Below are 18,458 nucleotides of genomic sequence, written 5' to 3' on the forward strand. Positions count from 1 at the left end.
CTGCAGCTAGTCCAGAATGCAGCGGCACGACTTTTAACCGGCGCATCAGACGAGCTCACATCACTGCAGCACTCGGCTCAGTTCACTGTTAGAGTTCAGTCTAAACTTTGACTTTTTTTAAGCTCCTTATAGTCTTTCTCCTGTTTACTTTACAATTTTTTGTCTTATTCACTGCCAATCTATAGTTTCAAGTTTTAATTTTTTTGTTTGTTTTTTTGCTGGACCTGCAACCATGGAATAATACCCATTCTAAATATCTTTTTTTCATAAGCTTTTAATACTCAGTTGTCAGTGATGTACTATTTTCTCCTATATATTTGACCTATTTTTTCCATCTAATCATTTCTCTTTTGTATTTTTACTGTGTTTTATTTATCTATTTAATTTGTAAAACCCTTTTTTACCCAAAGTCACTGTAAAATGCTATATAAATAAAGTTTATTTATTTATTTCCAAGCTAAACATTAAGTCACCGAGCGATGAACTTCTATTGACATTAAACGCCACATTTAAACTTGCAAAGTTCAAGATGATTGCACCCCAGTGGATACACACATATTTATACAAATTGTTTCTTTGTTTTTTTCCTTGCAGATGCTTTTGACCGGGAGTACAGGCTGGCGTATGACCGCCTCACCCCCAGCCAGGTGAAACTGACGCACAACTGCGATCGGACCCCTGGAGCGGGGGTCATGGAGTGCAGGAGGACTTTTGGGGAGCCCGGTCTCTGAACCCTCTTTCCCCGTAAAACGTTGGACTACAATCACTGCTGCTGATGACTGCTCCTCAGACTCAGGACCAGCTGGCTTGACTGGAACAAGCTTGTAAAAGCACAAGGAACATTCCTCTTGACATTAAACAACTGCCATGAGCTTCTGTCAGAGCTGAGAGGTATGAAGTGACGGGCCTCGTCTGTAAATTATTTGAAAATTGTCCATATTTTCAGTATACTTGTAGTAAAATGTTTATACCGACTATTTTATGCCTTCTTTTCTGTAAAGTGAGTGTGGGATCGTCCAAATTCCTCTGAGGTCTTGGTGGCCTTGTTCAGACTGTTGTGTGTGGGTGGGTGTGTTAACGTAACGTATACTTTCAAGTTGATGTCCATTTATTTACAAAGCACTTTGACAAGATGACCTCTTTTTTTTTTTTTTTTCTCAGTTGCATAACCTAATGGTCCATCAACCAAAGCCACAGTTTATGTAACGCTTGAAAGAGCTGCAGACTGACTTCAAGTCACACTCAATCCAACTCTAAACAAAAAGAAACTCCGACTTTACAGCGGTTCTCACATATTTAACTGCTTTGTAGCATCAGATCAACACAAGAAAACATCCAAATAATATATTTGCACACTTTTTATCCTTTTTATTTCTTTCTTTTTACAATATCAGTAACTTTCATCACAACTGATTTATTTAATCTTTTATTACAGCGACTTGTTTAAGTCGGTTCATTAAAACAAGTACAATCAAACTAAAAGTGAACAAATGGTTTAGTTTAATTCTTTTTTTTCTTTTTAATAACAGGGTTGTATAACAGTGTGACAGGTCTCTAAATATGTACAGGCTGTTCTGTACTTTTCCTTCGTGGTCCTAACTGTTTGGTGTAAAAGTCAACTTTAGATTTTTAGACGACTGTGCAATGTTTTAATGTGGCACACAGAGCGGGAAACGACTTGTGCTTAAAACCCTTGTTGTTAATGACTGTTTCTATGAACGAATCACAGTGCAGAGGGGAGTTTTTGCACTGTTTTTAAAACATGAAATGCACTTTTATCTGCCAATTTATTAGGTACACCTTGTTTGCACTGACCAACTTTTCTCATTAGAACTGCCTTAATCATGCAGACTAAAGGGGGATGGGTTGGTTTTTAGGAGGATTAAAATGCCAAGAAAATATCTTCTATCATGATACTATACTGCCACAAGCCTGGACCTTTAAAGCAAGACGGACTGGAACTCGTGAGTTGATTTCACATTACAGTTTCTTTTTTGTCGTCATCAATGAGATGTTTACCCAATTCATGAACTCCCTGAGGCTTTTATTTTGTTAACTGTCTCATAATTCCAGCAAGTTTCCTGATGTTGTGTTTAAGCTAACATGCATCAATGCTGTTGTCATGTTTGAATCAAAGATGGCGTGTACCCAATAAAAAAGTGTAAAGATAAAAGCTTTCTCCTCCCCAAAACACTTTTTAGTCACTGTCTCAATGTTGTCTTTTGCCATTTATTAGGTATAACATATATATGTGTATATATTAAAAAATCTATGGATTATGTGCTTTTCACAGGACATCACTTATATTACATTCCAACCACCTTGTAACAAAGTGTCTGAAAACTACTAATGACCAAAACATTACTGTGTTTGTCACACTACATCTCAATTATATACAACGTTTCTAAAGTGTTATTGATCATTTGTAACACAAATACCAGTTTGTATGGTTTTTACATAAAAAAATAAATCTAAATTCTTCCCCTATTTGGATGTACAACTTTTCCTTGTTTGTGAATAAACACATTACTTCTACAAAGTTTAAGTCTCTTTTGTCCAAAATGAGCTGAAGCTATATAAAAGAAAGCTTCTATGTATTAAATGAAATGGATATTCGATTCAAAAGTGTGCTTGTGTGTTTTAATTTGTAAAAGGATTGTTTGGTCTTCTATTCTTTTAGGTAAAAGAAGAATAAATGTGAAAGCTGCCTTTATTCTGAAAATCTTTTCTGGTTTTAGAAAATGTAACTACTGCTGCTGGCAATGTCACTGGAGAAGATGCAAAGCAGCTTTTGGATAGTTTCAGCAACACATAGAGCTCAATATCTTGATAATATTTGAAAAATGAAACATTTACTTCTTTGAAAAGTTGTCTAAACAGACTATAAATCCTAAGATTGCAGCCCATTAAATGTGTATCTTACTTGCATCTCAACACAGAGTCACTCATAAAAAAATGTAAACACGTGCCAACATTTAATCACCTCTTAAAACTGCTGAAACTAGAAGGGTAAATTATTTCAAATACTTCATTGTCTCAGGCCTTAATGAGACTATCAATCCAGTTTTTCCAGGTCCACAACCATGAGATCCGTACGTTATGAAGGTGTCCTGCTTCAGTTCAAAACCACAGACAGTCTACTTCAGAGAAGGCTTCCGCTTTCTGTTTTCAGACGGAAACGGGGCAGATAATGACTCGGTCCTCCAGCAGAACGCTGACCACCAGGAAGAAGAAGTACAGGAGAAACATAGTGGATCCCAGCACCTTGTTCATCTTCCAGTTACAGGCGGCAATGGAGATGATGACGAAGAGCAGCATGAGGAAGAGCAGCACAATGGCACAGAAGAGTCCATTGCTGCTAACAGCCACTGGACCGAAACCATGGATGGCCGAGAACAGCAGCCAGGGGACAGGCAGACTTTTGAAATAGACGAAGAAAAACAGTCATAAATCTAATATTGTTATAAACACGCCATTTTAGATCTGAGCGTTGACTGTACACGGGAAGTGGACTGAGTGACCCCTCGCATTCCAAACACGAAGTGCCCGTGGGCTCCAAGAGGTCATAGATTTAAAAGATGGGAGTTTAGGGAGAAAAGAAGATATTGGTATTTATGAACGTTATAGTTTTGAAATACTGAGCAAAAATATGCCCCATAGGAAATTAGTGAGAAAGTCTTCAAATGTCTAAATTTTAAGTAGATTAGCAACAAGCCCTTAACTATATTAATGGGCTATGTTTTCATCAGTAATTAAAAAAAAAAATTAAGTTTACCAACGTTTTTGGCTTTGTTATCTACTGTGGTTTTTTAGGCTAATTTAGAGTTTAGCTTTGATTTTAGCAACAGGCTAACATTTTCACATAATTTAGCTTACTGAGGTATTTTAGGCTTTTTTGGAGTTTAGCTAGTATTTTAGCAACATGCTAACGTTTTTAGCTAATTTAATTTAATGAAAAACTTTAGGCTATTTTGGAGTTTAGCTAGTATTTAATCAATGTGCTGTGTTTTTTATGCTAATTTGGAGTTTAGCTAATATTTAAACGTCTAACGTTTTTTGGACAATTTGTTATAGGTTTTCATGCTAATTTAAAGTTTAGCGTCTATAGGCTAACGTTTTTGACTAATTTACTCTACTGAGGAATTTTAGGGTATTTTGGAGTTTAGCTAGTACTTAAGCAATGCGCTAGCTCTTTTTTGTCTAATTTGGTATCTACTGAGGCTTTTTATGTTAATTTGGAGTTAGCTAAGATTTTAGCAACAGGCTAACGTTTTTTACTAATTTACTGAGGAATTTTAGGGTATTTTGGAGTTTAGCTTGTATTTAAGCACCGTGCTAGATTTTTCTGGCTAATTTGAAGTTTAGCTCATAATAAAGCAAGACACTAAACATTTTTTGCAAAATTGGTATGTATTAGGGATTTTTAAGCAATTTTGCTACAATTTTTTTTTTAGAAATTTAAGTCAACTTCAGTTCTCTTTCATAGTTCTTTAACACAATTTCCAGTCATTTAGCAAATTTAACATTTTACAAATAGCTTCTCTATTTGCAGTGAATCCCTTCAACAATTAAAGTAAATTGCATCACCATTTTCAGCAAAAAGCTTTCATTTTCAGCGACTACTTTCAGCAAAAAGCATTCACACTAGCATTATCGCAGGTAATGCAACTCTTCTAGTTTTTGGAATATTTTTTCTATAGCTCAAGCTATAAACAGGCCAATCAGACGCCTAAATAAACACTAAATGTTCAAAACGTTTGACAGATTTTGTGTAGCCAGCTTTCAAGTGGCAGGGGTGTGGCCTTCCTACAAGCTCACTCCTGATTGGCCATAGAAGCATTGACTCAGACGTCGCAGACCAATCACCTCTCATTGACGATGTCTGGCTCCAAACATGGTGATTGAATTGATTTAATTTTGTTGGAGCTGGAAGTGAGCCAGTTACTTTGAATGACGTCACTCTCACTTGGTCCAGTTCTCACATACAGTCAATGGTTCTGGCAGATGAAGTTGAAAATGCTCACCCCACAGTGATGTCAAAGATGTTGCTGCCCACTGAGCTGGACACTGCCATGTCCCCCAGGCCTTTGCGAGCCACAATCACACTCGTGATGAGATCCGGGATGGAAGTCCCTGCAGCGAGGATTGTAAGGCCCATGATCTCCTCAGAGATCCCAATGGTCTCTCCCACCTGTGAAGATAAAGTATTATATGTAGAAGCTGCAAAAACTTTACTGCATGAGTTTAGCTTTAACTCCATAGTGTTGTTTTATAGAAAAACATCCTATGAATTTTTGTTTTTGGTGATTTATAACGTCATAGTGACTGACCTGATGAGCCCACCACACCATAAGATAAGAAAAAATAGCAATCCACATGATGGAGCCCAGGAAGGTGATGGCAAAGAATTTCCTGGATTTCTGTGGATCAAAGTGAGACGTGTTCTGGTATTAGACAAAAGTGGTTTTTGTTTTGCGGACGAGGTCAGCTTCATACCTGTCTGCGAACATCAGGAACTGTCATCCACAGAGGGAAGACGATGGGCAGTAAGAAGAGGTAGGTGGCTTGTTTACTGCGAGTGTCAGGCCACTGCAGCGACAGAGGCTCATCTTCTTTTTCCTCTTCTTCTTCCTCCTCTTCCTCCTCCTCCTCCTCCTCCTCTTCACTGGACTCATCACTTTCATCCTCTTCATCCTCCTCATCACTCCCAGAATCTTCTGAGCCCCCCGACTCCCTCTGCTCTGCCGGCACATCGTCCTGAAATAAAGACGTCTCCATGACTGATGAAGGTGGAGGGGCACACACATCATCCAACAGCGACATCAGTCAATAAGAGTTCTGTTTGAAGAGTTGTAGCGTCGTTCATTGACTCTTACATAGACAGGTATCAAAGACTGACTTCTGGGCTTTTTGAAAACCATCAGCACATGGATGGGGAGTACCTTCTTGTCATCTTGCTGCTCCTTCTTCTCTTTGTCTGCGGTTGGAGCAGCCTCTTGTTCTTTGGGCTGATCGGTTTTCTTCTGATTGTCTGTAAGAGAAATCCACAACTTTTATCATCATGTTCTTTCTGTTAATTCTGTCGTTGTTTAAAATAACAGGGATACTAAAGCACTTAGATTTTACCAGAAAACAGTTAATTCTGAAGTATTTTTTACAATAAAGGTAAAAAGGATTTTATTTTTCTCGTATTGCTTGCATTATTCAGCAAAATAGTAAAATGACATCTAGATTTTTACTGATTCTTTTCTGCAGTGGCGTCTGAGTCTATGATGTTGAAGTGAATCTATCTAGATCAGGGGTCCCCAAACTACGGCCCGCGGGCCTGATCCAGCCCTCCTCCACATTTCTCAAACTGTTTTGACTAAATTAGACATGTTCCCAGTTTTTTAGGCTAATTTGGCATTTAGCTAATATTTCTGCTACATGCTAGCTGTTTTGTCTAATTTAGGCTTTTTTCAGTTTTTTTAGGCTATTTTGAACTTTAGCTAATATTTTAGCCACATGCTAGCTGTATTGTCTAATATAATTGTTTTTTTTTTAGCTCTTTCAGCTAATTTGGCACTTTGCTAATGTTTTAGCTAGCTATCAATTTAAGCATCTTCAGCCATTAATCTATCGCAGGTATTGCTATATATCTAGTTTTTGAAATGTTTTAGTATAATTTTTTCTGTCAAGATTACAGAAATTAATTATTTGAAATTTGGATACTGAAAAAGTGTAAATGCTACACTTCTTCTGTTATCCTACAAACCCATCATCAGAGAAGAAAACAGTTATGTTTGGGAACCCCTGATCTAGATGGATTAAGATGAGATAAAACAGACAGAAAAAGAAACCATCTTTAAAAAACCATGAACTGTTTTATGGCAATCTAAGTCATTTTTTATTAAATTTAGAAAACATAATGTGAGATTTGACTCTAACAAGTTGGCCTCATTTTTTTGGAGAGAAAAGTAATATATTTACACCAAATGGCCTTTGATTGAGATGGATGTTTAATCCTTCATGGTTAGTATTCGGGTTGGGGCGTCTGTCTTTCCAAACTACCCGACCTTCTATTATCAAACCAAGAAAATCTTTGCATTGTATTTTGTTTTTCTAAAAATTTACAGCGAAAGTCAGAGATTTGTGAGTATTTAGTCTTCTATAATCTCTGTTAATGAGAATCTGTGGGATGTTCAGAGCACAACTGTTCAGATTGTTAAAAATACTGAATGACACAAGCTACTCTACTAAAGGTAGAAATTAATTATATTGTGCCTTTTAGCACAATAAAAGTATCTTTAAAACCATTCCCAACATTCTTAATACATTTTTTCATTATTTTTCTTTTTTTATATCTATTTTACTACTAAATTCAAATATAAAGTTAGAAATGTAAACTACTGTGGTTTTAATCTCAGTCGGATCACAAAATCAAACAAAAGGTGACGGATCATTAAAATCCTGCTGGTTACCTTCACCTTTGTCCTGAGCTTTGGGCTCAGATTTCCGTCTAGCCACGCTTGTCAGAGTCTCAGCCTTTTCCTTAAACTTCCCTAAAACACAAGCATAAACTAGCATCTGCAATAGTTACTAATCCACAGTAGTGACAGACGTCAACACACATACAGCACGGAGCAGCACTGGAAAGACAGGAACTTACTGGTATCTAAACACAAAATGGTAACACAAAAAAGAAAAAAATGTCGATAATAAAAATGAATATTTAAAAGTCAGTTTGTAGTTCACAGAAAAAAGTTAATCTAAAATTTTGCTTAAACAACACAATTATATGTGAAAGATTGAGGAGATAACAGCTACGTCTCCCTGAAAGGATTTATTATGTTTCTTTAATTGATTCCATACAAGTATAAATTGACATTTTAAGACTTTTTGTCCCATTCCTGTCCAGGAAATTGTGGGAACAAGTGATTTTGTGTGGCGGCAGGGAACAAACGTGTTTCAAGATAAAAGGGAGTTTGTGTCTAAAGCAATTCAACTTTATGGGGAGACAAAACTGAATTAATCCTTTCAAAAGTCCCACTCTGACCATCGTGTAAAAGCGTTCCCAGTGATGTTTTTACTATGATTGGGCCGTTTTTATCCAAACTAAAAAAATCTGTCATGTTCTAGGACATAGTTTTAGCAGACATTGTTGGTGTGAAGTAAGCCTGCCCTCATTTCCCATCATCTTTTTGTTTACAGGCTCTCTCACAGAACCCAAACCTAACACCAGCAATGCCATATAATTAGCGAGCAATATTGGAGCTATCCAGCCGTAGAGTTCTGAGCCGGCTCGGACAACGAAGACGAAGACGTACACGGATCTGTTTGTCTGCAAGTGGATGCATCAGAATGGAGCAGAGCAGGGAGGTTTTGTTCTTTCATCACTGCTACAAGATTTTTCCAACAGATTTTTTTGTCTGCTTCTGATTCACCTCAATTTGAAGAAACTAAAACTCAGAAATGTAATTTTAAGCTTCATTTTTATATATATATGTCTTCCAACATAAGAAAAAGGCTACAAGAACATGTTATAAACAACAAAAACGTGATTTTTATTGGAGTGAGTCTTTTAAAAAGGACAGTGTTTTATATAAATTTGATAGATTTCTAGCTATTTTCCATTATTAGAAATAGGAAAAAAGATAATAAAAGATTGAAATTTGATTCTTTGCAATAAATTATTCATTATTTACCCAATTAAACGGAATCACCTCCGCTCAAGGTGCAGATAAAGATAAGTGACAAAGTGGGTTCGGCGTTGCATTAAGTCAAGCCACAAATACATCTCACGTTTCTTGGCTCCACGTGACGAGATTTCTGTAAGAGCGTGAAGCGAGTGATTGTAGCCTTGATCCAGATTGGATAGACTCATTCAGAAGCTGATTATTGTGCTGGAGTCATGAGAGGCAGCTGGAGAATAGATACAGTTCATTGTGTTTCATGAAAGGATGCTTAAGGGGGAAATTAAAGATCACAAAACGGGAAGAAGTCCACCTTAATCATCTGCTATCATTTCTTCTTTTCTTTGAATATTTTCAAAATAAAAGAAAAAGAAATAACTCCAAAAAGGATTTTAAATCAATTTTGCAACTTTCTGGGTTGTCTGTAATGTCTTTTGCCACATTAGCCTACAAATGAACTCCTCACTAGTGTGAGGGAGGAGGGGTATTTATCTACTTAGTATCAATCTGGACTTAGTGATGCCTTCCCACAGGACACAAGCTAATCCATTCACATTGAGAGGATGAAGGAAACTACAAAAGTTGTTTTCACGCCGTCCAGTGACCAGTAACGGCAGGAATTTGTGCTCACCATTTCCCAGGGGGTCCAGCGTGTGAATCATCAGTTGGAAGATGGTATTTCTCATGGTGCTGTTGTGCAAGGAGGCTGAACTGCCCCCTCGCTGAAGGGATGGCTTCAACTGGAGGGAGGGGGAATAAAAACACAGCTAAGGTCACGACAGTTATATGCACAGACAGAAAACACTCAGACAATCACTTCATTGTGGATGACAGGATGTTGTTCTCAAATTGAGCGTGAGCCAGAACCTTCTATCGTTTCTTGTTACCATGACACACAGCTAAGAACCCAACATTTGGAGAGAAAACAACAAAAAGACGACTGCTCCTGTACAGTAAATTGGCAACTTGGTTCAGTTTTTACCTTTAAACGATTCTTGTCCTCTGGAGCGGGAGGGGGAATCTCTTCACCGTTTCCATTTGTCTGTGTGCAACATTTGTTCAGTGATGAATATTAGTTGCACCAAAGTGATTTCCTTATTATAAAGCTAAAAATAAGTCCATATGTGGCATGTAGATCTATACATTTGATACATTGGGGTCACACAACATATTATACTTTTTATGAAAGTGACTGGGTCAGCTTTAAAAACACTTTTTGAATAAAAAAAAAAAAAAAAAGTAATGAGCACAGAACAGTAGTCTATTGAATTCGGGGGACAATCCTTGGTTTACTCTGGGGTCTGCTCACAGAACTTGAATCAACTTTGTCAGCAGAGTAAGAAAGGAAGCATTTAAAAATACAGCCTGGCAAACTGTCTAGGTGTCCAAATCCAGACCTCAGGGGCTGATTTCCCAGAAATCCTGGTCTATCTGCTGCTGATTACCTGGATCAGGTGTGTTTGACCAATAAAGAGCTTCAATATCAGGTTGGAAAATGAGTAAAAAGTCGGCCCTCGAGGCCTGGATTTGGTCACCTCTGGTCTAGAGTGTACTCTGCATTCATCCAATAGTAGATGGGATAGGCTCCAGCAACCTGTGACCCCCAAAAGGGATTTAGCAGGTTCAGATAATGCAAAATCTGTTATTTTTAGTGGTAACTACCTGTTATCGGGAATAAACATGACAGTAAATGATTTGTTACATAAATTAAAATACAGATTGTTGTATTCCCTACAAAATGTGGTGTAAATTAGGGGAAAAATATGATTAAAAAGAAGGAACCTGCTTACCTTTTCTGGTTCTTCCACTGCAATAACTTTCACAATCCTCTTGTGTTTGTGCAGTTGCGTCTTGAAAGCACGTTCCAGCTGTACATTAAACTTCATGAACACCACATAGAGAGAGTAACAGGCCACCAGCATCACGCTCTCCCACCACAGTATGACGTTATCCAAGAAGAAGATTATCAGTAAGACGAGGTCAAGAATGTAAAATGACACATCTCTAAAAAGTGGCCACCAGGTGAGATGAAGCACCTCCCGAGAAAACAAGGCGCACATCCCAATCACAAACAAAATGTTAAAGACGGCCGAGCCTACGATGGTGCCGATCCCCACGTTGCTGTGCGCGATGAAGACCCCTATCAGAGAGGTGAAAAGCTCCGGGGCCGAGCCTCCGGCCGCCATGAAGGTGGCTCCTGCTACGTCATCGGAGATTTCTAACTTGTCAGTGATCACACCGAGCGCAGGCACGAAGAACTCATCGCAGACGATCGCAAGAGACACGAACATGTAAACCATCCCCAAGATGTGGAGGATCACCCATCCTCTTCTGCGGTCTTCGATTGAGAAGATGTCTTCTGGGTAGTCGCCCTTCACATGTGGAGCTTCTCCGGGCGAAGCTGGAGGAACGGTGGTAACAGGAGCTGGAGCTGGGGTAGTCTTCTCTGCTGGGGGTTCAGGGGCCACGTAGATGCAGTTCACCATCGTCCGGTTTGTCGCTGGCGAGGCGGGTGATTCAGTAGGGGTGGATCCTTCGGACTCCATAGTTGTTTCTGTGGTAACATACGTGTTCATGGCCTTCTGTGTGTGGGATGTCACGTCCATCTCTGTCGTCTTCTCATCTGTGGGCTCCAACCCGTGTGTGGTGGGAGGCGTTGTCTGCACGTCTGGCTTCAACGTCGCCTCCTGAACACCCTCTGCTGAACCTTCCACGTTCACGCCAACCTGAGGCAGAGGCTCATACAGCTGAGCACTGATGCTCAGCTGGTAGAGGGTGCAGAGGAAAACTCCAGAGAGGAGAAACAAGACCCGGCTCATCTGCAGTCTCTTCCTTCTTGTGTAATGCATGTTTCCTCCCAAGCAGAGCTCCCGGTGGCTAGGTGGAATTATTGTGCAGGCTTTGACACAGTCCAGCTCGCTCCCTTGCAGGAGACCATTGGGCAACGGAATTCAAAACTTGAACGGCAGGATTCATGTCAGGAAACTTTTGGAAAACTCCTCCTGATGCAAATGAAAGAAAACAGTGTCAAACGGTCCATTTCACTTGATGGAGAAACAAAGAATGTTCAGTTATTTATAAGCTATCATAGTTTTTTCAATGTGTTGACTGTCTGTGATAGATCATAAAAACACCAGAAACAACAATATTAGTGCAGAAAACATTAATCACTTCCCTCTAAATAACATTAATAACCGAGCTCAATCCATCAAATTCATAAGCAACAAAAAGTCATTTTAGATTTTAAATACAAACCTACCATAGTATTAATTTCTTGCAAAATCTGCAGTATCCAGGTCTCCAAAGGTAAAACGAAAAAGTCTGTTCGCTGACCAGAGGGTTATGTAGGACACAGAACAAGTCTTCACAATGGATCAGCATAATACTTAACACCTGAAGTTGTCTAAGAGGATTAGCTGCATTGTCTCACTCTCACTTTGTTAGTGCACCTTAGTGATGATCATCACAAAACTAAATCAAAACTTCTTTTCCTTTCGGCTTTTCCCTCAAAACATTTCATTTTATTTTTTAAGCTCTTGTCCTGCATCATTGTCCAAAAAAATGATTTTATCAAATACCGAATCAATCATTTCCACGGTTGTACATTGTGTTCTAGCAGATTTTTACTTTAGTCAAATTGAAAAAGTTTATTTTTTTCCAAATAGACGAGTCACATCATTATATGTTTATCCAGAGCGGAAATGTTCCAAACTATTTTAAACCAAACTGGAATAAAAATGACTGAGCATAAGTCAAACTCCAACTCTATCAGACTCGTGCAGCATTTTAAACATTTCCACGTCTTTAAACATCAACCAGCAAATGAGAAAAATCTGCATTTTGCAGTTTTAGTGAAAAGCTCCAAAAACTGTTTTTGTTTTAAAGTAACAAATGAAGAAAAAGAAGCAAAAATTTAAATTAAAATTGAATGTTAATAGTGCAGAACAAAAGCAGAAACACATTTCATCAGAGGTTACATTTTATTGATAAAACTATAAATATTACAAAGACAGAACAATAAAATATGTATCTGGTTTAAAATACAGTACTGTATTTGATCATATTCTATTTAAAGACCTACTCTAAAGAAAATTGGGTTTTGGTGTTTATAATTATTGGTGTTTTCTCATGAAATTAGGCTTGAAATTTCATTTTCTGTGTGTTTATTTATTCAAATTGTTATGAATCGAGAACAGACAAAAAATAATGTTTACAAAAAACTTTTTTGATGTAGAAGCCACAGGCTTTCATAAATAGGGAAAGGGGGCGGGGTTGCTCTGCGCCAATAGTCCCGCCCTCAACTTGGAGATTAATTTCTAATGACTACTGCTGCTGTGCAGAAACTATGTCCTAGAAAATGACAGTTTTTCTTTATTGTGGATAAAATCATAATCATAATCATAACTAAAGACCACTGAGAACAATTAAAATAGATCAAAAGACGAATGGAGTGGGACTTCAAATATAAGTTTAAATGTAATGTTTTCTAAATTAAAAAGTTGTGAGAACACCATGTCTCACAAGAAGAATAAAAAGTTTGTTTTTATTGGTGCAATGCTACTTTTAAAAAGACAAAATGTTTGTAGCGTCACCATGGAAGCGTTTGTGACTAATAATTCAAAATTAAAGTCATAAGTGGAAATGCTTTTTCATTTTCACAATGTACCTGCATTACTTGTCTCTTAAATAAAATAAAAACTCACTTCTTCGAAGGGCTTTTTCATTTTCTTCATCATCACAACTCATTCTGTGACACAATTAAAATGATACGGAAAATGGCCTTTGACATTTCATTTTCAAAAAGTTCTTTAGTAAATTTGCACCAAAATTCAATTAGAAATATCAAATGTAAAAATTAAAAGGCATAAACTAAATGCTTTTTCATTTTCACAATGTAACTGCATCACTCGTCTCTTAAATAAAATGAAAAACCCATTCTCAGAACGGCTTTTTCATTTTCTTTCTCATCACCGCTCACTCCTTCAGAATCTACTGGAATTTCGTTGATCGTGTTAACGGTTGAAAAGTTACAGTAAATCAGAAAACATAAATACTGGCGTTCTGGAGTTAAAGGGTTAAAGTCATGCTTTAATCTGTAACAGAATTTAGATTCATAATTCCTGCTCTTTTTTTTTTAATCTGGTCCTTTTTTTCAAGATTTGAAACATTTTGTTTATTTTTTTTAGTGGGAAAAATAATTTAAGATGAATTATTGTAAACTTGAGAACCCTGGAGTGTGTTTAGACACAAATAATACAAAGAAATATATATATGCAAGATTACTCATAACATAAAAAAAGCAACTTGAGTTAATAAATTTAAGGAGTAAACTGCCCTCAAATGCCCTCATGTGCATAAAGTATAATGTGAAAGTTGAATAGCTCTCATCTAGAATAAGGGACAGACGATGATTTCAAAGCTGAATAGAATACCTACGATCACAAAGAGGATGTATAGCAGGACCAAGCTGGCCCCCAGAGCTTTATTCATCTTCCGTTTGCAGGATACAATGCAGACGATGGCCGATAGGAGCATGAGGACAAGTAACAGAGTGCTGCAGCTGATCCCTTCAGAGCTGACAGCAGCTGGAGCCAAACCGTGGCTCAAGGAGTAGAGCAGCATTGGCAGGGGGAAACTTTCAGAATGAAGAGAGAAAGTGTTGGAGCGCGTTACGTTTGTGTGCTTTTGGTGTCAGGAGTGTAGGGAGCGCTCACCTCACAGTCAGGCTGAAGATGCTGCTGCCTACATTGCTGGATACAGCCATGTTCGGCAGGCCTTTGCGGGTCACAATCACGCTGGTAATGAGGTCAGGGTGGCATATCGCCGTGACCAAAATACCCATAAATCTCAAGGCTATTGCAGTTTCTCCCATCTACAAAAAAGAAAAAAAATCTGTTTAACATGAGATTATAGGATTTCTCTTCTAGTTCATTATATTGATCTCACCTGATTGGTCCACCAATGTGTGACATAGGAGAAAACACAAATCCAAAGAATCGAAACCAGGAAGGTCACCGCGTAGAATCTTCTAGATTTCTGTAAAATTGTCACAAGAGCTTACCAATAAAAGCCCAAATTCCCCTGTGATGACAGTTCCTATGCGAGTCTCACCTGGTTTCGGACATCAGGAACAGTGATCCACAGAGGAAGCCTGGCGGGCAGCAGGAGGAGGTAGGCGGCCTGCTGACAGCGGGTGTCAGGCCAGCGTAAAGAGAGCGGCGAGTCACCTCTGACCTCTCCTCCTTCCAGTCCTTCGTTCTTGTCATCAGTGTCACTAATGCAGAAGTCTGTTTTAGGGGATGTTTCTTCTCCCAAAGGTACATTTACCTAAGAGATCATCGAAATCCAATAAATTATCAATGCTACAAGAAACTGAAAATACCATAAAAATGTTCATGTTTTCTTATGGAAGTTTATTTCTTAATTTTTATTTTACAAAAAATGTAAAATTAGCAAAATTATATGATTATATTAATTGTGAGGGAATTTAAACACAATGTAGCATGAAATTGAGGTTATAAAACACGAACAACGTGAGGTGACAGCAGCTTTGGTCCAAAAACACAAATCTATGGTGGATTTGTGTCACATTCTTAATTTGAAATTCAATTAAACATTGATTTTTTTTGTTCCTTTTTTCATTACAAAACTTGTTTAGTCTGGCAATGCAAATGTTTTGAGGTCAATAGTGATTTAAACTAGATAAAGTTACAACTTTCTTTAATAAAAATAGAAATTCTTTTAATAAAGAGAACAACAAAAGCTTTTTTTTTGCCTAAAAATTATTTTATTTTCTTCTAATATTCTCAAAAGAGAACTAAATTCCATTAGTTTAATTAATTTATTCAAACTAGTGTTTTATTAAGCTGTGTTAATATGAAATTTTTGTATCACAGACTTTTTTTTAACGTCAGAAAATATTCAACTTTATTTTTAGAGTGTTTTAATTGACATTTAGTTTTAAAGCACATTTGTCTTTTGTCATATACTGCATATTTAAGTTAAGGTTTTAACTTCAAAATAGTCAGTTTGTTTCTCAATTTGTCTTGGTATTATATACATATATATATATATATATATATATATGTATATATATATGCGTGTGTGTGTATGTATGTATGATATTAATATTTTAAAAAATGATTTTAACATTGGTTACATACATTTCTAGATTGCATTCTTATCTCAAACTCTGCACATTCTTTTTTTTTTATATCTGTAAAAACCTTTAATGACCCACTCTGAGGAAAATTGTGTTTTTTGTGTTTTTAATAAGTTCTTGGGGCATTTTACAGATGATGGGGGACATAGTTTAAAAAAATTCAGTTTAAAATTGTCTTTCTTAGTATTTTTGATCAAAATTGTCATAAATCAAGAGCAGAAACAAAAATGCAGTTTGTAAAAAAAAGCCTAAATGTGACGTAGAAAACACGTTGGGCGGGCCAAAAGCCCCAGGGCTCATTCAATAGGAATTTCCTGGTTAAATTAAGGTTATAAAAGAAAAAGCTCCCTGCTTTGGTCCACAACAGGGAAGGGAAGGGGCCAAGGCTGCTCTGGGCCAACAGTCCCACAACTCAGAGACAAATTTCTAATGAACTCTTGCTGCTCTGGAGAAACTATGTACTTGAAAATGACACCTTTTTTTGGCTAAAAACAGTATAAGCATAAATAAAAGACCACTGGGAACACTTTTAAATGAATCAAAAGATGATCAGAGGGCGAATTTAAAAATGCCTGAACACTTCTGCAGATGACGGAACAGCTTAACTATTTTTTTTTTCTACTTAATTTTTTTTGTCCATTCATCCATTTTCTTAACCTGCTGTGTCCCTTTTGGAGTCAAAAACTTTTACCGAGAAACTTTTCCTAATTTTTTTTTAAAGGGTTTTAATCATAAATCAATTGGACATCTTAAGTTATAATATGGGGTTCCATTTCTGTCAAAAATATGTTTTTGGGTTCATTGTGTTGTCTTTGGTCAATTGTCTATGTCTACTAAACAAGTTTATTGAACATTTGTTCATGTCTATGTACTAATAAACAATATATTCTGCATGTTCATGCTTCTTTGATGATTACTTTGCATTTGCTTTATGATGTTAAAGCTTGCTTTATGCTTAAAACTTTGCATTTGAAAGCGTGTGACTCCCGCTTACCTTAGGGGGCGCCTCAAAAGGACTGTCCGTCTGAACGGGCTTCAGTTTGTGCAGGATGGACTTGATGGCTAACTCTGCCTGGGTGTTAAACTTCATAAATATGACATACAGAGTATAACCAGCCATCAGGATCCCGCTCTCCCACCACATTACAGCATTGTCCAAGAAAAATAACACCACTAAGATGAAGTAAAGCAGGTAGAATGACAAGTCTCTGAAAAGTGGCCACCAGGTCAGATGAAGAACTGTCCGAGACAACCCGGCACACATTCCTGTCACAAACAAAATGCTGTAAACTCCGGAACCAACCAGTCCCCCCATGCTAACTCTGCTGTCCATGAAGAAGACTGTCACCAGACCAAAGAGGACACTGGGAACCGATCTTCCAGCGGCCATGACGGTGGCTCCTGCTACATCATCAGAGATGGACAACCTGTCCATAATTACTCCAACGGCAGGAACAAAGAACTCATCACAGACGACTATTAGTGACACAAACATGTACATTATCCCCAAAATGTGCAGGATCACCCATCCTGCTCTGCGCTGTTCAACAGAAAATACATCTGCAGGGAATCTATTGAATCGTGGACCTTCATCTGGGGAAACGGTGGTCATACCAGACGCATGTGATGAATCCGACTGCTCTGTGTGGAAGGGGTCAGCATAAATGCCTGTAGATTCAGAACCAGAACTTCTGTCATGTCTACCTTGAATCCATTGATTGGCTCGATCTAAGGGCTCAGAGTCCTGACTCATCCTCTCAATCTCTCTTTTGAAGGCTTTTCTAAAATCTCCTCCAATCTGAGTCTCTGGATGATAATCCAGCTGGGCACTCATGGTGAGCAGGAAAAGGGTCCAGAGCAAAACCCCTGATAGACTTCTGCCCAACATTTCTTTTTTCTGAAAAACATAAAAAGAAGGAAAAAAGTTGGGTTTATAGACCACATAGTTCAAACTAAAGTGACGTTAAAAAGCAGCAGGCAGTGTCCTTATGTAATATTTTTGCCTTAAAAATTCGTGGGGAAAACCCCTTTAACAGCAAGAAAACGTGTGATACCATGTTAGATATGCAAGCATTACCACAAACGTTACATGAAATTTACTAAAATGAGTTTAAATAAATGTAGGATAAAAGTGAGTGACTTACTTCAGATTGTTCATAAACCAGCGCGGAAGAAAGTAGAGCCGCGATGTCTCACCGAGAAGTTACTGCGCGGAGAATTACTTTTGTCAAAACGATGACGTAGAGAGGACGACAATCCATGTAGCGCACACTTGTTTCCAGCTGAATAAAAGTTTTTCCTAAGTTTTAACCGGGTGTATTTTTTTTAGATTGTAAAATTATACTTCTGTGATTTCCATCATTTATTTGATTTTTTTTTCCACTCCCAATTTGTTTACTGTAATTTATAGCTCAGGTATTGTTTAATGTAGTCAAAAAACAAAATAAAACAAAGGAAGGAAGAAAAAAATTATAAGCCTTTTCCTCTCCCTATTTTATTAAAAATTTAAAATGTGTCTTTGGTTAATCCCGAATTTTCCGCAACTTTCAGCAAAAAGAAATTCACAACTAAAACAAAAACTCTATAAAAATACAATTTTCTTAGATATGTTGTTATTTGTGTAG

At 37.5% G+C, this 18,458-nt stretch overlaps 3 protein-coding genes across 9 annotated transcripts in view; 1 reads left to right on the plus strand and 2 right to left on the minus strand.

Annotated features, from left to right (window-relative positions):
- dennd4a (DENN/MADD domain containing 4A) overlaps window positions 1–2,191 on the plus strand; it is a 33,761-nt gene extending 31,570 nt beyond the window's left edge. For all 3 annotated transcript variants that reach the window (XM_024281552.2, XM_024281554.2, XM_024281553.2), the window contains one exon: window positions 595–2,191. In XM_024281552.2, coding sequence (XP_024137320.1) covers window positions 595–731 — 137 coding nt within the window. In that variant the 3' untranslated portion in view covers window positions 732–2,191. The remainder of the gene's footprint in view (window positions 1–594) is intronic.
- On the minus strand, window positions 1,141–12,144 carry LOC112152175 (sodium/potassium/calcium exchanger 1). Of its 5 annotated transcripts, none has more exons than XM_024281557.2 (10): window positions 11,932–12,144; window positions 10,463–11,674; window positions 9,655–9,714; window positions 9,304–9,412; window positions 7,467–7,541; window positions 5,877–6,031; window positions 5,497–5,757; window positions 5,331–5,420; window positions 5,025–5,191; window positions 1,141–3,418 (listed from the first exon to the last, which is right to left on the minus strand). In XM_024281557.2, exons 2-10 carry the CDS (start codon window positions 11,519–11,521, stop codon window positions 3,169–3,171), a joined length of 2,226 nt encoding a protein of 741 aa, XP_024137325.1. In that variant the 5' UTR covers window positions 11,522–11,674; window positions 11,932–12,144; the 3' UTR covers window positions 1,141–3,168. The 5 variants fall into 5 exon arrangements, with proteins under 5 accessions (XP_024137325.1, XP_024137323.1, XP_024137327.1 ...); XM_024281555.2 differs by having other exon boundaries at window positions 7,461–7,541; window positions 11,932–12,141; XM_024281559.2 differs by having other exon boundaries at window positions 5,943–6,031; window positions 11,932–12,137.
- A 1,499-nt stretch (window positions 12,145–13,643) lies between these two features.
- LOC112152157 (sodium/potassium/calcium exchanger 1) lies at window positions 13,644–18,429 on the minus strand. The gene is made up of 6 exons (XM_024281518.2): window positions 17,979–18,429; window positions 16,829–17,731; window positions 14,784–14,999; window positions 14,619–14,708; window positions 14,387–14,544; window positions 13,644–14,307 (listed from the first exon to the last, which is right to left on the minus strand). The coding sequence occupies exons 2-6, from the start codon at window positions 17,720–17,722 to the stop codon at window positions 14,061–14,063; spliced, it is 1,605 nt and encodes a 534-aa protein (XP_024137286.1). The 5' UTR covers window positions 17,723–17,731; window positions 17,979–18,429; the 3' UTR covers window positions 13,644–14,060.
- Window positions 18,430–18,458: the final 29 nt, after the last annotated feature.

Source organism: Oryzias melastigma, linkage group LG6 (genome assembly GCF_002922805.2).
Source record: "Oryzias melastigma strain HK-1 linkage group LG6, ASM292280v2, whole genome shotgun sequence".
NCBI lineage: Eukaryota > Metazoa > Chordata > Actinopteri > Beloniformes > Adrianichthyidae > Oryzias > Oryzias melastigma.

Bases quoted from the DNA above. Each gene is read 5' to 3' on its own strand.
- LOC112152175 (XM_024281555.2), bottom strand. From the start codon at position 11,521: ATGCATTACACAAGAAGGAAGAGACTGCAGATGAGCCGGGTCTTGTTT. The intron at 7,542-9,303 runs GTGAGCACAAAT...CTTGTGTTTTAG, and splicing joins GCTGGACCCCCTGGGAAATG to GGAAGTTTAAGGAAAAGGCT. The intron at 5,421-5,496 runs GTATGAAGCTGA...TTTGATCCACAG, and splicing joins TTCCTGATGTTCGCAGACAG to AAATCCAGGAAATTCTTTGC.
- LOC112152157 (XM_024281518.2), bottom strand. From the start codon at position 17,722: ATGTTGGGCAGAAGTCTATCAGGGGTTTTGCTCTGGACCCTTTTCCTG. The intron at 14,709-14,783 runs GTGAGACTCGCA...ACAATTTTACAG, and splicing joins TTCCTGATGTCCGAAACCAG to AAATCTAGAAGATTCTACGC. The intron at 14,308-14,386 runs GTGAGCGCTCCC...TCATTCTGAAAG, and splicing joins ATCTTCAGCCTGACTGTGAG to TTTCCCCCTGCCAATGCTGC.